The 22,366-nt window shown below is 41.3% G+C and overlaps 1 protein-coding gene across 1 annotated transcript in view; it reads left to right on the top strand.

Moving 5' to 3' along the window:
• The window catches only part of plxna3 (plexin A3), a 152,340-nt gene extending 131,499 nt beyond the window's left edge, over window positions 1–20,841 (top strand). Inside the window, exons 22-38 of the mRNA XM_085780798.1 lie at window positions 72–191; window positions 282–425; window positions 2,864–3,098; window positions 4,627–4,769; window positions 6,387–6,542; window positions 7,396–7,496; window positions 8,154–8,220; window positions 9,111–9,257; window positions 9,955–10,114; window positions 10,408–10,511; window positions 12,486–12,582; window positions 12,686–12,763; window positions 13,337–13,449; window positions 13,595–13,764; window positions 13,898–14,110; window positions 15,543–15,693; window positions 18,109–20,841. Coding sequence (XP_085636924.1) covers window positions 72–191; window positions 282–425; window positions 2,864–3,098; window positions 4,627–4,769; window positions 6,387–6,542; window positions 7,396–7,496; window positions 8,154–8,220; window positions 9,111–9,257; window positions 9,955–10,114; window positions 10,408–10,511; window positions 12,486–12,582; window positions 12,686–12,763; window positions 13,337–13,449; window positions 13,595–13,764; window positions 13,898–14,110; window positions 15,543–15,693; window positions 18,109–18,204 — 2,295 coding nt within the window. The 3' untranslated portion in view covers window positions 18,205–20,841. The remainder of the gene's footprint in view (window positions 1–71; window positions 192–281; window positions 426–2,863; window positions 3,099–4,626; window positions 4,770–6,386; window positions 6,543–7,395; window positions 7,497–8,153; window positions 8,221–9,110; window positions 9,258–9,954; window positions 10,115–10,407; window positions 10,512–12,485; window positions 12,583–12,685; window positions 12,764–13,336; window positions 13,450–13,594; window positions 13,765–13,897; window positions 14,111–15,542; window positions 15,694–18,108) is intronic.
• The last annotated feature ends 1,525 nt before the right edge of the window (window positions 20,842–22,366 follow it).

The following is a 22,366-nucleotide window of genomic DNA, read 5'->3' as shown; positions in this document are numbered from 1 at the left end:
AATGGTGAGTTGTAATATAAACTTTTATGAATAAATAAAAGTAGTAACATAAATGCTCTTGTCCCGCCCAGGTGTCTTCACTGCTGGTTCTTAACTCCACTCCCTTCATGCACTACCCCAACCCGACCTTTGACCCCCTGGGGAACTCTGGGATCCTGGAGGTCAAACCGGGGTCACCCATCATCCTCAAGGTGAGAGGAAACACAAAGCACACAGGAGGTTCAGAAGATGGGGCTCTGTGCGAGAGACAGTCTTTCTACATGGTGTGTGTTTGTGTGCAGGGTAAGAACCTGATCCCCCCCGCCCCCGGGAACAACCGTCTGAACTACACGGTGCTGATTGGAGAGTCGCCCTGTCTGTTGACCGTGTCAGAGAACCAGCTGCTCTGTGATTCGCCAGATCTCACAGGGGAACAGAGAGTCATGGTGAGTGACGAGAGCCTTAGCCCCGCCTCCTTTTTTTAAAAAACCACCCTGGTTCACACACACACACACACACACACATCATGCAATACTGAAAGAAAGAAGAATCTTCATCACAGATCAACAGAATAACAGAGAAGACAGAAGAATGAGAGGGGAGGGGGAGAGGAATGAGAGTAATAGGTAGTAAAAGGAGAATAAAGGAGTAGGAGGGCAGTTATTGAAAAGAAAGAAATGGAAGGAAATGAGGAGTGGAGAAAGGAAAAGGAGAGAAAAATAAGGAGAGAGAGAGAAAGAAAGTAATACAGGCAATAAAGAATGATTGAAATGAAGGAAAAGAGGAAGAAATGAGAGGAGGAGAGGGAAGGAAGATTAGAGGTCAGGGAGGGAAAGAAAGAAAAACATGGATAAGAGGTTGATGGGACATGGAGTGGTGAAGAAAGGGAGGGGTGGCAAGAAGAGAAAAAAGAAAATGAAGGAAAAGCTGTGAGAGGAGGAGGAAAGGAAGAAAGGAATGAAAAATGGGTAGAGAAAAAAGAGGAAGGGGGAGGGGGAGGGGGAGGTCTTTATAAAGGTGAAAGTCATTAAGTGCAGCCGGAGGGAGTCATGGGTAATTGTCTGATATCACACATCAGAGGAACACACACACACACACACACACACACACACACTGGTGTTCAAAGTAAAGTCGGTATCAATGAACAGCTTTTCCTACAAGACAAACTATTGATACATTATTAAAAGTGATGATTATTAATCGATTGGGGTGATGATGTAAGAGCTTCCTCTGTCTCATCAGCTCGTCTTTTATTCATATCAACAGTTTTATAATCGATACTCAACCTGCAGACAGGAAACGCTTCAATAAAACATTCATACAACAAAAGACTATTAATATAACAGATAATATAAAAGAAAGTAAGTATGTGCGTTCATAGTCACTGTGTAGTATGTATGTGTGTCCAGATTCTGACATTCAAAATAAAACACTTTCTTGGCGGAAATGTCCATATTATGTGAAAAGGTCACATTGTACAGACAGTGGAGGTTTAATGGTACAGTTAGTGAATATGTGAGCCCGGTGTTTTCAGTCTTGTTGGGTGTAGTCTATTCTTCGCCCCCTCCTCGCTCCTCCGTTACCCACAAACTGATGGAGGTCCACCGTCGTCGAGGCGTCTCCAGCCTCTTAAATGTCTCGGAGGAGAGGAGGAGTGAGGAGAAGGAGCCGAGGAGTCTGGAGGCTCCCGGTGGAGCTGCCAATCAGGAACCTTTTACTTCTTATTCTGACTTCATTGAATATTTTGGCAGAACATTGAGCTATATTTCATTTCCAGTAAACCATACTCTCAGTCTTTTTGTTACTAGGGTTGAACATATGAAATTTGTGGCTCATGGGAATAAAGTGTATGTTCTTGGTGATTGGACGTGGATCCATACGACTGTGTAGTGGTTGTAGTTGATGGTGGGACAATGTTGCCTACACAGAGATACAGTACAGATTATTGCCTTTACACCCTTTGGAAGTTGACACTAACATAGCAGGTAAAGATGTTAAAAAATGTGTTTCATTTATGTATAAAATGTTATTGAAGTTGTCCAGTTGTGGTTCAGCAGGGGCAAAGTTTAAATGGGAGCAAGACCTTGGTGTGGTATTTAAAGATGAAGAGTGGAAATTAATTTGTCAAAATAGTGAGACATTCTCATTCAACAGTCGTCATAGACTGCAACAATTTAACCTGACTCATCGAACATACTATACACCACAGCGTCTTAACAAAATGAATCCAGACCTTTCAGAGACTGGGTCTCTTGTCCATATGTTTTGGTCATGCTGCCATCTAAACGAATTTTGGAAATATGTAAAGAGTACTATAGATAAAGTGATTGGTCATGAGTTTGTGTTACATCCAAGGGTAGTACTACTAGGAGATGGATTGGATATACACTACCACTATATTCTAGATATAACATCAGATTTGTTCAAATGGCTTTGATAGCTGCACTCAAATGTATTGCAGTTAAATGGAAAAGTGTTGCACCTCCGAGTTCTAATATGTGGATGAATGAGCTTATTTGATATGATATATGATGAATATTTATTTATTTATTTTACTATTACTATTATTATTACCTGTTTGTTTTTTTTAATTGATTAATTTTTGTTTGTTTATATACTTACCAGTTTTTTTTTTCTTTTGTTTTGGCTGTGGCCTGTGTATGATTTTTTTTTTATTATTTAATTTGTCTTGCAGGACCCTCCCTGTGGATATGTGGGGGAGGGGTAGGGAGGGGGGGGGGGGTTAAGAATGCCCTGAAAATTTTTTTGTTGTTGTAAACATTCTCTAATGTGTGAATAAAAATTAATTGGAAAAAAAAATGTTGCCTACACACCTGGACCACAATGGAAATAAAAAAACACCCTGTTGTCTCTCTGTCTGTAGATCCTGGTTGGCGGTCTGGAGTACTCCCCGGGTACGCTCCATATCTACTCCGACAGCGCCCTGACGCTCCCCGCTATCATCGGTATCGGTGCGGGCGGAGGCGTCCTGCTCATAGCCATCATCGCCGTCCTCATCGCCTACAAGAGGAAGACCCGTGACGCCGACCGCACCCTCAAACGCCTCCAGCTGCAGATGGACAACCTGGAGAGCCGGGTGGCGCTGGAGTGCAAGGAGGGTATGTGATGATAGTTCACCCAAAATTGAAATTTACTCATTATCTACTCACCCTCATGTGGACTAAGGGCTGGGAGAAGTCCTCCGTGGCTTCTCTGAGTTACAGGGGGTCTCGGCGTAGCAGTGCATGTTGACAGTTGGTATCCATTTGCAACCATTATATGGACATGCACTGCTACACCGCCGAGACCCCTTGTAACTCAGAGAAGCCACGGAGGAGGACTCTGAAACTTCTCTCAGCCCAAATTTCAATTTTGGGTGAACTATCCCTTTAATCATGGGTTTGTTCATTTTGTCAGATTTTTAAATACAACTGCTAGTTGATCACAAAGGCTGCCTGTTTAGTAGTCTATTATAAATGATTCTGTGTAAGATGGAAAATCTTAATATTCTCTCCAGCACAAGAACAACAATATAACAAATAATGGAAACACTTTATAATAAGTACACACTATTAAGCATTAGTTAAACATTAAATACTGAATTCATCATTTATAACACATGAATACTCATTAGTATGTAGTTTAAAAACACAGTTAAAAATGTTTTACTCATTTATAAGCACTAACTGTGTTTATAAACTACATACTAATGACTATTCATGTGTTATAAATGAAACATTCAGTATTTATTAATGCTTAGTAGTGTGTGCTTATAAAGTGTTACCCAAATAATAAAGAAATCACACTATTATTAATATCACTAGAGTTAGAAATGTTGCACTGTTAGCAAAAATAAGAGAATTAACTTCTGTATACATCTGGCTTTAAGAATAAAATCAAACATTAGCAGAGAGAGACTTTATGTCCCACAGTAAGCTAGGTGAATGTCAGTGGATTTCAAATACCCTGTCGAGAGAGATATAATAGAAAATGTACTTGATGTATCAAGTAAAGTTCAGGTTTCCTAATAAGTGTAATCAAAGCAGAACAGTGAAGCTCTTATTTTGAAGCATCTCACATCCTGAAGTGCTGATGTCCAGCTATCAGACGGATCAGGTTCACAGCAGTCAGCAGTGTTGGGAGACTATTCATTCAATCATGGATTCAGGACACTCGGTACTTGAGTAAATGTTAGGGCTGGGACGATATGCTTTTCTCCCGATTCGATTCTTCTACGATTTTTTGGATGGCGATTCGATTTAAATTGCGATTCTACGATATTGCAGATTCTCTCGATTTTTAGTCTGCATTTTTAACATTTATCTGCACACAAACACTGTAGGAGCCTATAAATTAACATACTCCATTATAAAGTGAACTTAAACCCTTTTCAAAACCTGTACTCTCTGTATGTAAAAAAGGCGAACAAATGCACATTGCACAATATTTTAAAAAAAATTCAAAAAAAAAAAGAAAATCCCCCCCAAAAAAATCGATTTTTGGAAAAAAAAAATCGATTTAAAAATCGTCAAAAAAGATATTGCGATATTTATGTGAATCGATTTTTTCTCCCACCCCTAGTAAATGTACTTAGTTACTTTTAACAGAGCGGTCCTGTAACTGTGTTGTTGGTCCCTCCCTTTGCAGCCTTTGCAGAGCTGCAGACCGACATCCAGGAACTGACCAACGACATGGACGGAGTGAAGATCCCCTTCCTGGAGTATCGCAACTACACCATGAGAGTCATGTTCCCAGGGATCGAGGAGCACCCGGTCCTCAAAGAGCTGGACGTACGTCACAACACAACACAACACAACACAACACAACACAACACAGAGCCAACAGTCAGTCTCCTCTGCACACGTGACGCACCGACTGAACACAGACCAGGGAGGCTACAGACGCTCCGTGGAAAGATCCAGAGCTGCTGTAAAAAACACAGTAACTTCCAGTGTGAGACAGAACAACTCTCCACAGTGTCTGCTTGGTCCAGGCCTCCATGCAGCTTTAATTAAGTGAACCCAGCAGGAAGCTCTGAGCCACTGAGCCTCTGTTCTCAGCATCCGCAGCCATGAATTAGATTTTCTCGGATCCTAATGACTAGGTGTGGAAGTAGATTAGTCCCTGGTTGGAGGGATTTCCACGAATTTGATGAGAAATGGCAGAAAAAGTATCTTTGTGTGAAGCTCCGTTCTCAGTGGACCATCGGGAACTCCAGAGGTTTCTCCTCTTAAACCACTGACTCTTTTTTTAAATTATTATCTCCAAAAATGTTTGATCCTTGTCCTTGTTCAGCTTTATTGAAGTTAGAATGAAAATGAGAGTTGGGCAACACGTCAATATTTGCAGTGAAAAGAATGAGTATTTCTTTTAACACTCCAATTATGTTTCTTTGAGTGGTTGATAATCATCCTCTAACGTTTTGAATACAATTTATGCACCATTCTTTTATCCAATATTTGAGCACAAGGATTAAATGAAAAATATGAATTCTCATCATCCAGAGTTAATGGTCACCTGAGAGTGTAAATTAAATCTAGAAATATGTGCATCACCTGTGAGTTTTCACATTTGACTCTGACATGAGGAGGATTTTACTGCTTCAATCTAAAACAGACATTTCTCATTTATTTCATCCCTGTTAAATCCCAGTGGATGAGCCATGTGACAGTAATAATGAATTAAATTAGATTAACAGACAAAACAGAAAAAACTCAGGAAACAGATTCAGCAAATTAAAGGGTTTTATTCACAATGATGAACATAATATAGTATAACACTGTGGCAACTAATAAAGATTCTTACCAGAGGCTATGATATATCAGCAGATAATAAAACACTGATAATTAGGATGTTATTTGCAACTGAAGATGTTAATGTAAAGTGTAACTGGATGTTGAAATTAAACTCTTAATTTTAGAAGCTTAAAAATAAATAGAAACTCTACCTCTGAAAATTTAAATATATAATATTCACAGAAAATAATCAATCAAAATATGTTGTTTGTTGTAATAATTAATGCACTTAAACCCTCATATAGCTTTTATAAGCAATATATGAAGAGTTCATTTGCAAAAGCAGATAAGTGCCATTTTGAAAAAAATGAGCTGATGCTTTTGAATTATTCTTTACATAGTGTTGTTTTCAATAAAGCTTTATTTTTTTGAGTTACATCTGTTTTTGTACATCTCATCTCCTTGGTCAAAGCCACTCAACTTTGGTTTGATATCACCTAGTGTAAATAATAATTAAAAATTTTCAAATATAAAAAAAAAACAACGGAGTTATCTGCTTTTGCAAATGAACTCTTATGCTTATATTGGATCAAGTCAGAAATGACAGATAATGGTGATATATACTGGTGATAATATAAAGTGTCTGTGTGTGTGTGTGTGTGTGTGTCTCAGTCTCCAGCTAATGTGGAGAAGGCTCTGCGTCTCTTCAGTCAGCTGCTGAACAACAAGATGTTCCTCCTGACCTTCATCCACACTCTGGAGGCTCAGAGGTCCTTCTCCATGAGGGACCGAGGCAACGTGGCCTCGCTGCTGATGGCCGCTCTGCAGGTACCTGAGGCCTCATTAACATTAATGCATGGATAACTATGATCATTCTAACCGTTGTCATTAGATGATCCATGTGCCAATATTATTCATTCATTTGAGGCTTTCATTTGTACTAATATACATCTATAACTAGTTAATTATTTTTGTACACACTTAATAATTGTCAATATTTGGTTGGTGGAACTTTTTTAGTGAATGACTGAATAATTCTCATTTTGCACATCGGTTAATAACATTTTTTTTTTAAGTTTTGTAAATGTTATTATCTGTTATAACTGGCTAATAGACATTAAGTAGCCATTAATATGCCATTATGTGTATTAAAGCAGAAGTAAGTGGAATGTTTGTGTTAATGTAAGTCTTAAATAGTTCTATCTTCCGACAGCAATCACTTCTATAGAGTGTTTGGTCTGAAACACGGGTCTGTCAGTCACTCTGCTCTGCTGTAAGCCGAGGAGAAAACTTTCCTTGTATCCTACAACCTTTATCCAATGAGGAGAGAGAACGGCATAAAGGGGCGGTCCTCTCTGTGTGTGCAGCCAAGGGATGCGCGTGAATGTGGTGACGTAGGGACGAGGGCGGGGGCTGCTAACTCCATCTGCTGACAGGAAGTTAGCCAAAACCACCGGATCGCTTACTTCTGCTTTAATAACCTTTAAACAGATGTTTTATATCATGAATAACCTTTGAAATATGTCAGTAAGTATGTTTGTTAGTAGATGTTGTGTAGCTGCTGGTGTCCAGCCAGTTGTCTGTTAGTAAAGGGTTAATAGGAGTGTAGTGTGTGTTAACGTCAGCAGCAGGTCAGCAGCAGGTCAGCAGCAGGTAAAGCGTCCTGGCTGTGTCTCCTCAGGGCCGGATGGAGTACGCCACGGTGGTGTTGAAGCAGCTGCTGGCCGACCTGATCGAGAAGAACCTGGAGAACAGGAACCATCCCAAACTGCTGCTGAGGAGGTCAGTGCTCCTGTACCCTCATCTCCTCTGCTGCTGCTGTATCCATGGAAACAAAACTCTCTTTACCTGTGTCTTGTGGTGTGTCTCAAATCGCATACTTCTCTTAGTGCACTGCCTTACAGTACACTGTAAATTTCGACAGGGTAGTACCGTCTCAAATCAAACACTTACCGGAAATGACTCGACAGCTTCGTCTTCTATATTTTAAATTCTGATTACAACCGGCCGTTGGAGCCCTAAAGCCGACACTTGACAGCGCTTTTTGCCGATCAAAACAAGCTATTAAGTTGTGTTTTATTGTGTTATTGTTGTTGTTGTTGTGTTATGAGTGTTTTTTAAAGACATTTACGCCGGTATCAGCTCCGTCGCTGCTCAAATCAACCGCTGCCGTTTGAAAAGTAGTGACGTGCTTCCGCTACGTCACTAAGACAACGGCCGTTGAGGGTGGAAAGTGTCCAATGATCCACACTCAATTTTCTGGCCGTTTGAGTGCGCCAATTGAGTGCACATAGCGCACTACATTTTCGCACACTGCTCGGTGTGAACGCACTTATGTACTCAAAATATTTAGTGTAAGTGCAGAAGTGTGCGGTTTGGGACACACCACTGGACTGTGGCTCATACAGCTGAGCTGACCTTTGACCTCTGTGTGTTCAGGACGGAGTCGGTGGCTGAGAAGATGCTGACCAACTGGTTCACCTTCCTGCTGCATCGATTCCTCAAGGTGATCTGTCACATGTTTTGTTTCTGTCCTTTCTTTTCCTTTTTCCTGCCTCACTCCCTTCTTCCTGTCTTCTTCCCTCCCTCCATTCCCTACTTCCTTCCTTTTTTTCTCCTCTTGGTCCTACTCCTTCCTTCAATCCTTTCACCTTCCTTCCCTCAGTCCTCCCTAATCTCTGCCTCTTCGGTCTGATTTTGACCAATCACATCACAGCTGCAGCTGATTTATTCATGAAAATGATGGGGATTGGTGAAATCCGCTGCTGATGAGTTTCCAGGATTCAAGTGTGCTCATTCAGTGGTTCTCAAACTTTTTTACATCAAGGACGCCAAAATTGACACGGACCCCCATTGGACAAAATTTTGAAGCAAACACCAGAAATACACATATATTTACTAAATATACATTCAAATTAGGCATGGATTTTCTGAAAAATTATAGAGACATTGGTAAAAAAAAAAAAAAAAGAGAGAGAAAATTCTAGAAATAAAGTGGTACGATTTCTCAAAAAAGAGGTAAAATTCCACAAAAAAAATTCCAAAATATTCTAGAAAAAGGGGTAAAATTTCTCCAAAAAAAAGGATAGGAAAAAAGTGGAAAATTCCTCCAAAAAAAAAATCTAACTAAAGTTATAAACATTCTAGAAGAAACTGGTAAAAATTTCTAAAAAACATAACAAAGTAAAACAATAATAATAGTTTAAAAAAAAAAAAAGTTAGAAAATTCTATTAAAAAAGTGGTAAAATTTCAAGAAAAAATTGGGGAACCTCTTGAACCCTCTCAAAGACCCCCAGGGATCCTTGAGAGGGTTCAGAGAGGGTTGAGAACCATAGTGCTAATGAATATCCCTCTGTCTGTCTGTCTGTCTGTCTGTCTGTCTGTCTGTCTGTCAGGAGTGTGCTGGTGAGCCTCTCTTCATGCTCTACTGCGCCATCAAGCAGCAGATGGAGAAAGGACCCATTGACGCCATCACAGGAGAAGCTCGCTACTCTCTGAGTGAAGACAAGCTCATAAGACAGCAGATTGACTACAAACAGCTGGTAATACACACACACAATTACACTAGCATTACATCACACTGACAGTTTCAGCTCTTACTGACGGCAAAAAGCAGACACCAGGTTTCACTCTGTGCTCCAGAGTTAAAGGTTATTCCTGATGGCGAAGCACCAGGAGAGTCTAAGGGCCCTTCAGGGGCCCCCAGCCCCAGACAGACAACATGTAGGAACATGATGATGTTAAATTGTGCAGTCATAAAATCATATTACTAGACTAAACTAGAGTCAAGTAAAAAAAAATGGGAAGAAGGATCTGAATGTGGGCCCAGGGTTCAGTATTATTATTATTAGTTAATGATAGAGCTGACTGACACAGCAGCCACTGCTGTGTGTGTGTGTATGTGACTGTGTGTTTTCATCAAATGAATGTTTGTATTATTGCAAATTTCTTTTTGTGTGAGGACGACATAATGTGTTTCTCCATTTCTGTGTGTGTGAGAGAAAGAGGGAGAGTGTGTGTGTGTGTGTGTGTGTGTGTGTGTGTGTGTGTGTGTGTGTGTGTGTATGTGTGTGCGTGAGCAGCGTGGTTAAAAATATCCAATTTAACAGCCGGTTGATAACGATGTTTTCCTCACTGTGGCAACAATGTGGCAAACACACACACACACACACACACGATAAAGTTTGTTGCAGACAGATGACTCTATCCTCCCACTCTCTTTCCCTCCCCCTCTCCCAGACTCTGATGTGTATTCCTCCGGAGGGCGAGGCGGGGACGGAGGTGCCGGTGAAGGTGTTGAACTGTGACACGGTGACTCAGGTCAAAGACAAACTGCTGGACGCCGTCTACAAAGGAATCCCGTTCTCACAGAGGCCTCAGGCCGACGACATGGATCTTGGTAAACATAATAGTAGAATATATGATTAAATTAAATTACTTTTTGTTAGTTTTTTCCATCTATTTTTTAAATCTATCCATCCATCCATTCATCCGTCCAGTTATTCATCCATCCATCATTTCTTAATGCGTACTGAATATCCAGTCAGAACAGAAGAATCTGTTCATCCACAGTGACCTCAACATCTGTCTCATGTCAGAAAAATCCAAACCACTGTCAGTGTGTAACAGGAATGACAACAAACCCAAACACTGGGTAACTGTGTGTGTTTGTGTGTGTGTGTGTTTTTTCAGAGTGGCGTCAGGGTCGACTGACCAGGATCATCCTGCAAGATGAAGATGTGACAACAAAGATAGAGAGCGACTGGAAGAGACTGAACACACTGGCACACTACCAGGTACACACACATTTGAATGTACTGTTATCATAGAGTCTGATTTCTGCCATGGTGAAGTGAGCAGGCTGGAAGTAGAGAAAGTAAAAATTCATATCACTTTATAATTTGAAGGACAGACAGTATCCAGTATACATCACAGTATATTCATTCATATTAACAGAAGGGCTAAAACACTGGTGTGGCAGCTACAGTGCTCTTCTATTAGCCGGATATATTTCACACAACACGCAGGTATTTTTAAGGACATACAATTATAACAAACGTAAAACCTTCTCTCAAGTCACCTCCATCTCTGAAAAACCCCTCTTTCATCACATAACATAAAAATCAAGCTGCACAACATGAAACTAAGAGCTGACTTCCCGTACAGCAGAACAGGAGGTTTCTTTAACTGAACAAACACAAACACAATGAAACTCCCCAAATAATATATTTGTTCAGACAAAGTTACATTATTGCAAAAATTGGCATTATTGCTTCTGCATAGTCCAAAATACCTTAGTGTATGTGTTTACTTGGCCTCAGTCATTGCTTGTGCCTCAATCACTGGACATTTAGAGTGCATTCTTTTGCTTTCTTCATATTCTTACAGTGTTTTTTAATAGAATTATTTTTAGTAATGGAGGCAGAATAGTAAAAGTCTGAAATAATTACGATAAGATAAGGTAAGATAAATCCCACAGTGGGGACATTTACAAGGTTGCAGCAGCAAGCAACAGCAAAGAAATGTATAGCACAGATATTAAATAGCAAATAGCAGAAGCAGCAAAAAGAAAGCCGTATTTGTAAAAGCGTATGATTAATAAATATTATTTGAAGAATAAGAATAAGAAAAAAATGTATACACATACTGTATATGTCCATATATACACATTCCAATCCAATCATGTTACTAAACACATAGAAGGTAGTAATTTGAATTTTCCCCTTTTCTATCGCTTAATGACTTAAAGGGATAGTTCAACATTTTGGCAAATTGGCCCATTGCCATAATCCCTATAGTCATAGCAGTAGGTTTGTTACCTTTAATTGTCAGTGCAAGCTATCTTTAGAACGGTTTTTAAAACATTCTGGTGGACAAGTTGTGACCAGCACATTCACCTCGCTACGAGATAATAACAGAACGTTACGAGACCGAGTTGTTTTAGAGGGAAATACAGAGACTGCTTGCTGAAAAATTGCCCCTGACGGGAACGTGCATCAGCTGTTTTGCATGAATTTACCTCTAAAACAACTCTGTCTGGTAACGTTCCATTATTATCTCATGGCGTGGTAAATGTACAGGTCACAACTTGTCCACCAGAGCGTTGTGGAGTTGTTGGATTGTGTATTTGATGAGTTTGATGAGTTTGATGAGGGAAACCAAGAAATTCCATTAACCTCCGTAGCGTAGCTCTGAGCAGCTCACGGCTCTGCTCCACCGTTCTAAAAATAGCTTGCACCAACAATTAAAGGTAATGAACCTATTCCTGAAACTATAGTGGCAATTTGCCAAAATGTTGAACTATCCCTTTAAAGGTGTCAGATTACTAACAAGGTGTCATTGGAACCTCCTGAATGGAGGGGTCTGAATCTTTTCCTTCAGTGTTCACTGGTGTAGTTGTGTATTGTCCACAAGTATTTTTTCTGAAATACAGTTGATTTTTATTTTGCCTAAGAGTCTCAGAGGGGAAAATGAACTCAGATTCCAGCCAGACCCAACCAATAGTCGGTCAGTTTGTTTGAGTCGGTGTGTTGACGCAGCTGGGATCCGGGGCTGAGGAGGACCAGCAGCCTCCGTATCACTTCCCACAGTCACACATGTGGAGTGCATCCAGATCGTGGACGGGATAAGAATCGACTGAGTTGGCTCACTGAATGGATAATTAGTCAGCTGACTGATGGAGCGATTGGCTTATTGACTGATTGATTGATTGATTGATTGATTGATTGATTGATTGATTGATTTATTGATGTGCTTCTCTGCGTTGCCAGGTAACAGACGGCTCTCTAGTGGCGCTGGTCCAGAAGCAGGTTTCTGCCTACAACATCGCCAACTCCTTCACCTTCACCAGATCACTGAGCAGATACGGTACAGCAAGCATACACACACACACACACACACACACACACACACTTTTCTTATCTCATCACTAATCAGAGCAGGTAACTCATCACTGTCTCTTTGTCTTCAGAGTCATTACTCCGAACATCCAGCAGTCCTGACAGCCTGAGGTCCAGAGCTCCGATGATCACCCCGGACCAGGAGACAGGTAATAGTAGCAGTATACAACTAGTAGTAGTAGTAGTAGTAGTAGTAGTAGTAGTAGTAGTAGTAGTTGTTGTTGTTGTAATAGTAGTATCAGTAGTGGAGGTGGTGTGTTGAGGTTACCACAGGCACATGCAAAAGCTTGGACACCCCTGGTCAAAATTTATGTTAAACATTATAATAATAGTAAATATCTTGTCTGATACCTTGGTCAAAGTTCTCTGAGAGCTCAAGTCTCCTGGGTTTCCCATTCTTTTGCAGGCTGCTGCTTTGTTTCCCTTTTTCACTCTGAGACTGTAAAAAGTAAAAATAATACACTGATATTGATTAAAATAATGTAAAATAGTGTTTCATGTTTAAGTTTCTGTCTTTTGGAGATCATTTCATCTTCCACTTAACTTAACTGTTCACATTAACAGAAATTGTTGCATGCCACTGTATTCTGGGGCCAAATAAAACTATCCAGCAAGTAGGGATTTCAAGGCTCTTACTTGTACTTGACCTTTGACAGTGTGGTATTTAAAGCATCTGAGTGCTTCTCCTGCTGCATTGTGTGGACTGTTGATGTGTGTTTCAGGAACTAAACTGTGGCACCTGGTGAAGAATCATGAGCACAGTGACCAGAGAGAAGGCGACAGAGGCAGCAAGATGGTTTCTGAAATCTACTTGACCAGACTGCTGGCTACCAAGGTAACACAAACACAAACACAGGCTAACACTCAAACAGTCTTTTTTTTCATTCTTATCAGTTTAATTTTATATTTTGTGTACTCATTTATTCAACTCAAATAAAACGTAAATACTTACTGCCATGTCATGGTCCTATCACCACCAGGGGACACTGCAGAAGTTTGTGGACGACCTGTTTGAGACTGTGTTCAGCACTGCCCACCGTGGCTCTGCACTCCCATTGGCTATCAAGTACATGTTTGACTTCCTGGACGAGCAGGCGGACAAACGACAGATCAGCGACCCGGACGTCCGACACACCTGGAAGAGCAACTGGTGAGAGGAACGAGAGAAAAGGCTGTTTACAGGACTGGCTCAGAGAGAGGCTTCATTCTGAACTAATCTGATGTTTCCTGTGTGTGTGTGTGTGTGTGTGTGTGTGTGTGTGTGTGTGTGTGTGCGTGCACAGCCTTCCTCTTAGGTTCTGGGTCAACGTCATTAAAAATCCTCAGTTTGTGTTCGACATCCATAAGAGCAGCATCACTGACGCCTGTCTGTCAGTGGTCGCTCAGACCTTCATGGACTCTTGCTCAACGTCCGAACACAGACTCGGCAAAGACTCCCCATCTAACAAGCTGCTCTACGCTAAAGACATCCCCAACTACAAGAGCTGGGTGGAGAGGTAATTTTATCATTTCATTAAATTTTGAACAAATCTTATGCTCAGCAAAGATGGAAAACACTATGGAATCATTCTATTGTTACTGTTTAAGAGAGTAAGAATAGAAGGGAAGAGTTGGATCCAGTAGTGGGGTAGAGCACGCACATCCAAACGTGTTACAGGTGCAGGACTAACAAACAAAATTGACTTAGAAAAAAAGAGTGAAGTCCGTGCACTCTCCTGACGAAGATCCACTGTGATTGAAAACGTTGATCTTCAATAAACACTTAAGGAGCTTTATACAGTGTGCGGACTTCACTCTTTTTTTTAAGAGTTGGATCCAGAGCAGCATTCATTTACAAGTTTCATTGGCACCCATTAAACATCTAATAAATAAATGTGTATCTCAACAGACAATATGAGCGGACGCCCTGGGTTCGGGTTGAAGACCCACACTAATACTAACTAGGGATGGCTCGATACAACTTTTTCATGTCCGATACCGATATCAATCTGATACCGTCTTTTCTCCTGTTCATGTTAATAATACATATAATTTGTACTAACTGGGGTCAGGTCGGACCACGGGCTTCCTTTTTCAAACTGGGTCACATGTTGAATCAGTCCCGTTTAGAACAATAGCACGAGTTAAACAGCTTAGAAACTGCTAAAAGGCAGTCATGGGCTTTGAGGTTTTGTATATTCACAAGAACTTAAAAGAGAATAAAAGAAAAGAAAATAGAAATAGACCCGGCTTCTAATTGAGACCTAATTTTATTTGCTCAAACTTGGAGCCAGACCGGGCCCAGTACAGGAGACCGGCGTCTATTTGAGACACGGCTTTTATTTGAGAATTTAGGGTAGATCAAAAAGAGGTGTACAGAGAGGTTACAACATGCTAGCAATCTATTGTATATATTATATATAATATGGGAGGAGAGGGTAGAGAGGAAAGAGAGGAAATCAACATGCTAACTACATATATATAAACAACTGTAAAACAAAACTACCATCGCTGGGTGAAGAGTTAGTGATTTGATAACCTCTCATCCAGATAAATAACAGAGAATCTGTAAAAAAAAAACAAAAAAAAAAAACAATTAAAAGTCAAGGTATCAGAGAGACTCTTTGCTGTTACTCATCATAAAAACAGAGGCAAGACAATTACACTGCCAAATGTTTATTCAAATGTTTGTATACCGCAATGTAATATGACATTTATCTTATTAATTAGTGTTGACGACTTATAAGGCAATTGCCTGTTAAAAAAAATTACACAATTAGTATCAGAGACTTGGGTAATTATCTGGATAAATTAACCGTAAAACAACACATTAACTTGTTGATACAGTTATTAAAGTGTGAGATTATACACAACTCTGTGTGTGTCTGTGTGTGTGTGTGTGTGTTGCGTTTGTGCCCGCGTGTGTGTGTGTTTTTGTATCCCCTGCAGGTATTACAGGGATATTGCGAAGATGCCCAGCATCAGCGATCAGGACATGGACGCTTATCTGGTCGAGCAGTCCCGTCTCCATGGCAATGAGTTCAACACACTGAGTGCACTCAGTGAGCTCTACTTCTATATCAACAAGTACAAGGAAGAGGTGAGCAGTTGTCAACTTTGATACACACAGATAAATCTGTCTCACCTGTTGGCCCTGACTAAATGATAGCAGCAGAATAGCAGCACTAAGGGAAACCAGCATGTGTATTGGTAGTAACTGCATCAGTGTGTCAGAGTTATGATAAAACACATTTACTGCCAACAATAGATTGGAGCAAGATATTTGGCCCCCTCACCCTAACATGAATGAAATCCACTGAGATGTCCATCTGTCCATCCATGCGTTTTGTTTATTTTTGGGGTTTTTTGTTGTTGTTTTTTCAAATTTCTTTATTAAATGTTTGCAGAAAGTACAGAAAAGTATCAGTTTCACATTACGTCAGAGCGTCTGCATTAGAGTGAAAAAAAAAAACCAACATGAATCCCACTATCCCTCCTGACAACCCATGTCAGATGTAGTCACAGTAAACAACTTAATAATTACATAACAACATAAGTAAATAATTAAAGTACAGTAAGGAAGGCAAAATAGAGTAAAATATAAAATGATAAAAAAGAAGAGAAGAAAATAAATAAAGGGGGGGGGCTCTGTTAAAAAGCGTCCTCGGCATCATCAGGAATAACAGTAAGACTATTACTGATATAAGCCAGCAGTGGGTCAACAGTTTATCCATGCGGTTTTTGCTGCTCTTCTGAATCCACATTACCATGGCAGCAAAGTAGCCCCACATTCCAGCTACATCCTTCATTTTCTCATTGGAGATCCTGAGGTATCCCAAAGCCAGATGAGATACATACTGTAGTGCTTCCAGTATTTTCCAGTGTCCAGAGTTTACCCCTCAGTCTCCTATCAAGCAAGATGTCCTCATAGGGGACCCAGGGGAAGACTTATGGTGCATTTCCACTAGCACGGCTCGGCTCGGCTCGGCTCGGTTTGGTTGTGTTTCCATTACAACTGAGTATCACTAGTGCCTCCTCGATGTGGGCGGGGTCGTCATAACACGGCTGCGCGAAACCGCCGTGACGTCATTTACACGGCGCCGAGCAACGCTTTAAACTCTGTAAATATATAACTTTAGCAACATTTGAAACATTTTCAGGCGAGAAAGTAGTCGTTTAGATCCCCAACATGTTGAAAATCTGACAAAATACCAGCTGTTTACAATTTTGTTCCGATGAAGTCGGCGTTACTAAAGCTAGCCGTAGTGAGCCGTAGTGAACTTATTTTCACAAAATAAAATACCTGTTGCCTTTTATCATAAGGAAAGCCATTACGATAGAATTGGTGCTTTTACTTTGTAAACAGGAAGTGAACCTACCCTCACTGTAGCTAGCTTTAAACCGCCGTTTTGACTGCTCTCGTCCCGTTAACGGCATTTAACCGTTCAATATGCCTTACCGGAGAGTCTAGCCAGCTCTGAGATCGGCCTGGTTCATTGTAAAACATTTATTTATTGATGTAAATGTGGTGTTTTCTGTGCGTACAGACCCCAAGGCAGTGCTGCTCTTCTGTCTAACCACAAACAAACTTCTGTTACAGCCACAATTGTTAGATGTCATCGATGAGACCAACATTTATCCCCTAAAAAGAGTTTAACCAGCCGGTGGTAAACCTCTAAAAGCCATCGGGTAAGTTAATTAGCGGCCGTTTTCTCCCCGGGGTGACGACCGTAGGCTGGCCGGCGGAGCACGCCAGGAGCCGGGCTGCTGCCTCTGTGATGTCGCGGTCGCTGCTCGGACCTGGAGCTTCACTTCTCCCAAAAACATCGGGGCAAACTTCTAAACAGCCGTCGTTTGGATAAACTAACCGCACATTGGGGATCTAAACAGTTACTTTCTCGCATGAAAAAATATTAAAACTTAATAAAGTCACGTAATAACAGGCTTCAGCAGGAACATTTCTGTTGTCGGTCGTCGCACGGTTATGACGCTTCCAGTGACGACACTCATCGGCCAATCAGGGGAAGGCAGTCGGCTGACGTCACGTTTTAGTAACGCTTCGGCTCGCTTGGAACCAGGGCTGAGGTGATACCAAAAGTGTACCTGGTTGCAGATACTGCACGCTAGTGGAAATGCGCCATTAGACCTCTACAGGAAGGCATCCAGGAGGCATCCTGGTCAGCTCCTTCTGGATGTATGAGGGCCTTACTCTAAGCCCAGACATGTAGAAGCAATCTCATTATCTCTGCAACAACTTCTTGAGCTTTCCCTTTCCATTTATTGTTGAACACTCGTTGGCACAAGAGTCTGACGTGTAACTCCCTCACTCCAGGTAGCCACTCACTCACCAAATCTGCATTTTTGTTTTAGTCAATGGGATTCCTTTAGCTCACACTGTTGGAGAACAGCTGGAGCTTCTGAATGTGGAGAGTACCCCCAGTTGTTCACATTGGTCATCAGTGATCCTGTCTTCTTTGTAGGTACTGCTATAATCTCCTGTGTCTTTCATCTGCAGATCCTGACAGCATTGGACCGGGACGGTTATTGTCGCAAACACAAACTGAGGCACAAACTGGAGCAAGCCATCAACCTGATGTCTGGGAGCAGCTGAGAGGAGGGGAAGGACACATGGGCTGATGGACCGATGGACCGATGGATCGTTGGGGGGAATGGGGAATAAGAATTGGGGAGGGATAAGTTACGGCATTTTGTTTTTCTGAACTGTTGAACAGTCAGCTGATCTGCTCCATGTTGGACCGAACTGACAGCCACAGCTCTGGCCCTTAAGCAATCAATCCATCAGTAATTTATTTGTCAGTTGATTGATTGATTGGTTTGAAGACTGGCTGGCTGGCTGGGACCCCAACTACCTCCATCTGGTGGGTTTTGGGGGAAAACAGTTTCCAAACCGATTTGGATACATTTGCAACATGACTTCAATATGGGATGGAGTCATTTGGGGCAAAAAAAAAACAAACTTAGATGCATCTGACGGTTTGGATTTGGACTTCAATATACTGCAGGTGTATGCAGGGATCAAAGTGGGGTGTGGCTGTGGAAAAACCTGGATACTCAGCTGAAGACTGTCAGGTTTCACCAAACAAGGGATTTGACGTTAGGACTAACTGACCTGACATCTGGACTCCCGGCCTGGTTTGGAACTGTCTGGACGCTAGGTTGAACAGCCAAAGGTTGAGTCAAATTTACATCAAAACTATAGGCTTCACCTTAAAAGACTTTGTCTGGTCTGCAAAATGAAGAAACTGAGCTAACAGACTTGACCTTACCTTAAAAACCTCATCGTGGACCTGACGAATCTGGGTGAAAGATCGGAAAGATCAAGTGGAGCCTTACCCCAGAAGTTTGAGGCCTTCTACTGATGTCGTTACCTTGGACTCTTTGTCCTCAACTTGAAATCCATAGCCTTGTCTGGAGCGATCCGGATTCACTGTATGGAGACCAGGTCAAAGCATTGAGGAAGGAACCATCAAAGTCAAGTTCTCATTTGGAATATCTGACCCAAGCTCGAAGAATTTGTAAGGTTGTCACAAGCTTAACTGAAGGAGAAGGAAGTAAATAAACTCAAGCCCCAAAAACTAAACTTTAAATTGCTGTTAAGTCTCAAAAGATGTGGAATCCTGGTAGAAAACAACAAGAGTTCATGTTTTGAGATACAGAAAAAAGCACTCAGTGAGCCAATAGGATTTGACTTGACCTAGGACTGTTCGGCCAAGCCTTGTCAGGATCTAGAAGGTTCTAAGTTGCTGATTTAAATAACCACTCAATGTTTTTTCTCTGGACAATCACTCTACCACAGCACACTGAGCCCAATGCCTACCAACCGACCAGTACCTGTGTCCATACCCTGTCCTTTCCTCCCCACATCTTCTTTTTCCCATCTTCAAAACTCAAGAATTTCACCCTCTACTTTTTCGATATTTCCTCTCCTTTGTTCTCCTTTTCTTTTCCTTGTTAAGTTTTCACCTAATTTTTTTTTTTATTTCTCCTCTCCCTCAACCTTGCCCCATCATTGGCCAGTCATGCTGGCCTCTGGCCATCCTATTGGCCAGGAAGACTCTTTAGTAATGTACTGCCCGACCAATCAAGACTGTGGAATTCACCAGAATCGTGAAGAATCAAGTAGAATTGAATAGAAACAAATACAGATTTACGTTTTGAATACATTCCAGCACAGACACACAGGCAAGGTCTGTAAATGAGCAGGTTGATTTTGGAAGCGAAGAACTTCAGAAAGTAGACCGATCTGCATTTTTCAGGACCAGAACCACCTGGAAAACAGGGTTCTGGATTCAGCACCAGTTGATAAACTTTGACACTGGTTGGTTGCAGATTGCTTTATCGGACCTTGCACATACACCCACATACAGCCATGCTTTACAGCGCCATGCTAACCGTGCCCAGGGGGAAATACTGTGCAGAGCTACAAGCCCAGTGCCATGTAAAGACCGGACCGGATCATGTCAGAACTGGACCGGACTCGGACCAAACCCGGATAAAAAAACAACCCAAAATGGAGTTTTAACCGGACCGGACTTAAGAACTCTTAAGACTTGTGGCCATAATTGTAAACAACAAAAAAAGAAAGATAATCATAATAATGATGATAAAGTATAAAAGTTAAAAAAGAATACAAAAAGAAAGGAAAAAAAGAAATATTGAAATGTTAACATGTAATAAGAACTTTGTGGATGTGACAGTATGGATTTTATGGAACGGAACTTGTATAAAGCTGAACGTTATGCTACATCGGAGTCTGGAGGAAGAGAGAGAGCCAGGAGACAGAGCGATGGATCAGGCCAAGACCAAACCAAACCATCCTCAAACCGGATTCATCCAGACTGAACGAGCGCATTCTGTTTGGAATCTGAAGGAGCTCTCTATGTCGAAGGATGGAAAACAAACTGGACATTTTTGGTACTTTTTCTGCCAAAGTGGGTGTTTGAACACAACAGCGTTGTGTGCTGATGGAGGGTAGGCCTGGAGAGGTTTGGGTGGTGTTTGAAGGGGTAAAATTGTTGCATGTTTGCTTCGGATGGCGTCTTTGTTTTGTACATCCTAAAGATGAATGAGGGCGCTTTCACACTGCCGGCTCAGTCTCAGTTATACAACTTCAAAATGTGAGAATACGATCAGGTGCAGATGAAGGACTCGTAACTCCACGTGCACCTGTGGTCCACCACACCTGACTCAAACATTAGCACCCAAATGATTGATTCTGGGAAACAAATGCACAGACAGACTTCGGACCAACTGTAACTATAAAAAACTGAACCCAGTGTGCAACGCTCATACTTTGTAAGAATGATGGTTAAATGTCAGGTTAAGAACTTTCTAACATGGCAATGCTGCACCCCTCATCCCACCATACACCTCTTTTTTCTGTGGAAGAACATTTACACTCTGCACACCTGGATCATACCCTATATATTGATGCTAGGTCCATTCGACAGTACTATCTGACACAGCCTAGTTTCTGCTCATGAAGGCAGTTTGAGTCCCCATTACAAAGAACATGGTTTGTCTTACCATCAACAGAGCTCCTACACTCAAAGCTTTGTTTCAGCTCATAACTGATTGCCTCGCTTGAAACTGGGCTCGCTGCAATAACTTATCAAAAATGTGAATTCGATCGCAGGTTAACTGCGATTGATTGTCTACCTGCAGTGAGCCTCCACAGGCTGATTTTCATACAAAAAAAATGATATTGATATATTCATCTCCCATAAACCATGGCAAACCATGCATGCAGACAGGAGCTCAGGATTTCCATTTGTTCAGGTTAATGGCAATAACTAAAACAAACATCCCCTATAACTTGTCCCGTGAACAATACATTAAAAACAACTGGTTTCAAAAAAAAAAAATCACCCACACTTAAAAACATTGAAGAATTTAAGAACTTGCATGCATGGTTTGTAATCCCACAAAGAAAACCACCAGGTCTCAAGACTCTAGAGAAAAGCCATGCTGTTGTCTGAGGAAATGTTCTACCACAGTTGAAGCGTCTCTCTTCTGGCTCTGTGCGACGCCATAAAGCTCTCAAGCACCTTTTTTTCTTTCCAGATGTTGTTTCACTGTTTGAATATTTGGGGCCAAAAGGACCCGAGTGAGGAAGAGGAGGGAGAGTGAGGAAGACGAGGAAGGGTCCTGATAAAAGACTGCCTTTTAGATGATTAATTCTAGAACAGGGAGGGAAGCCACTACCAATACCACTGTTCATCCAACCTGTGTGCGTGTGTGTGTGTGTGAGAGAGAGAGTGTGTGATCCTGTCACTGCTGCTGCTGCTGCTGCATTAAACCTTTGATCATATCTGCAGCTCAATGGAAAATCTTTTTCTTTACTGTTGCATAGTTTAAATCAACCATTCCGAAATATTAACCACTTTCAGAATATTGGATTATTTTAAATACATTATGAATATAAAATAAAATAACAAAATTTAAAAAAACAAACAAACAAACTCACATTCTTCAAAATTTGAGCATTTCCTCGTGATTTTTGGTGAGAATTTACCCTTTTGTTGGTTTGATGAGATGGTGGTTCAAAGGAGGAGAGCAGTTTCTGTCAACATGCTGAGGGTGAGGAGGAAGGGGAGAATGTAAAGAGAGGGAGGGGAAAGGAGGTGGAAACCCCCACTGCATGCTGAAAAGAGGGAAGGGGAGAGTGAAAAGGAGCAGGAGGAGGAGAAATTACTATTCCAGTGCACAGGGGAAGAGGACCAGGGTCTTATCATGCAGAAGTGTGACGAAGA

This window comes from Trachurus japonicus, chromosome 7 (assembly GCF_045865225.1).
Source record: "Trachurus japonicus isolate A0001 chromosome 7, Traja_1.0".
Classification (NCBI taxonomy): domain Eukaryota; kingdom Metazoa; phylum Chordata; class Actinopteri; order Carangiformes; family Carangidae; genus Trachurus; species Trachurus japonicus.
This window is presented reverse-complemented; position numbering and strand designations above follow the sequence as displayed.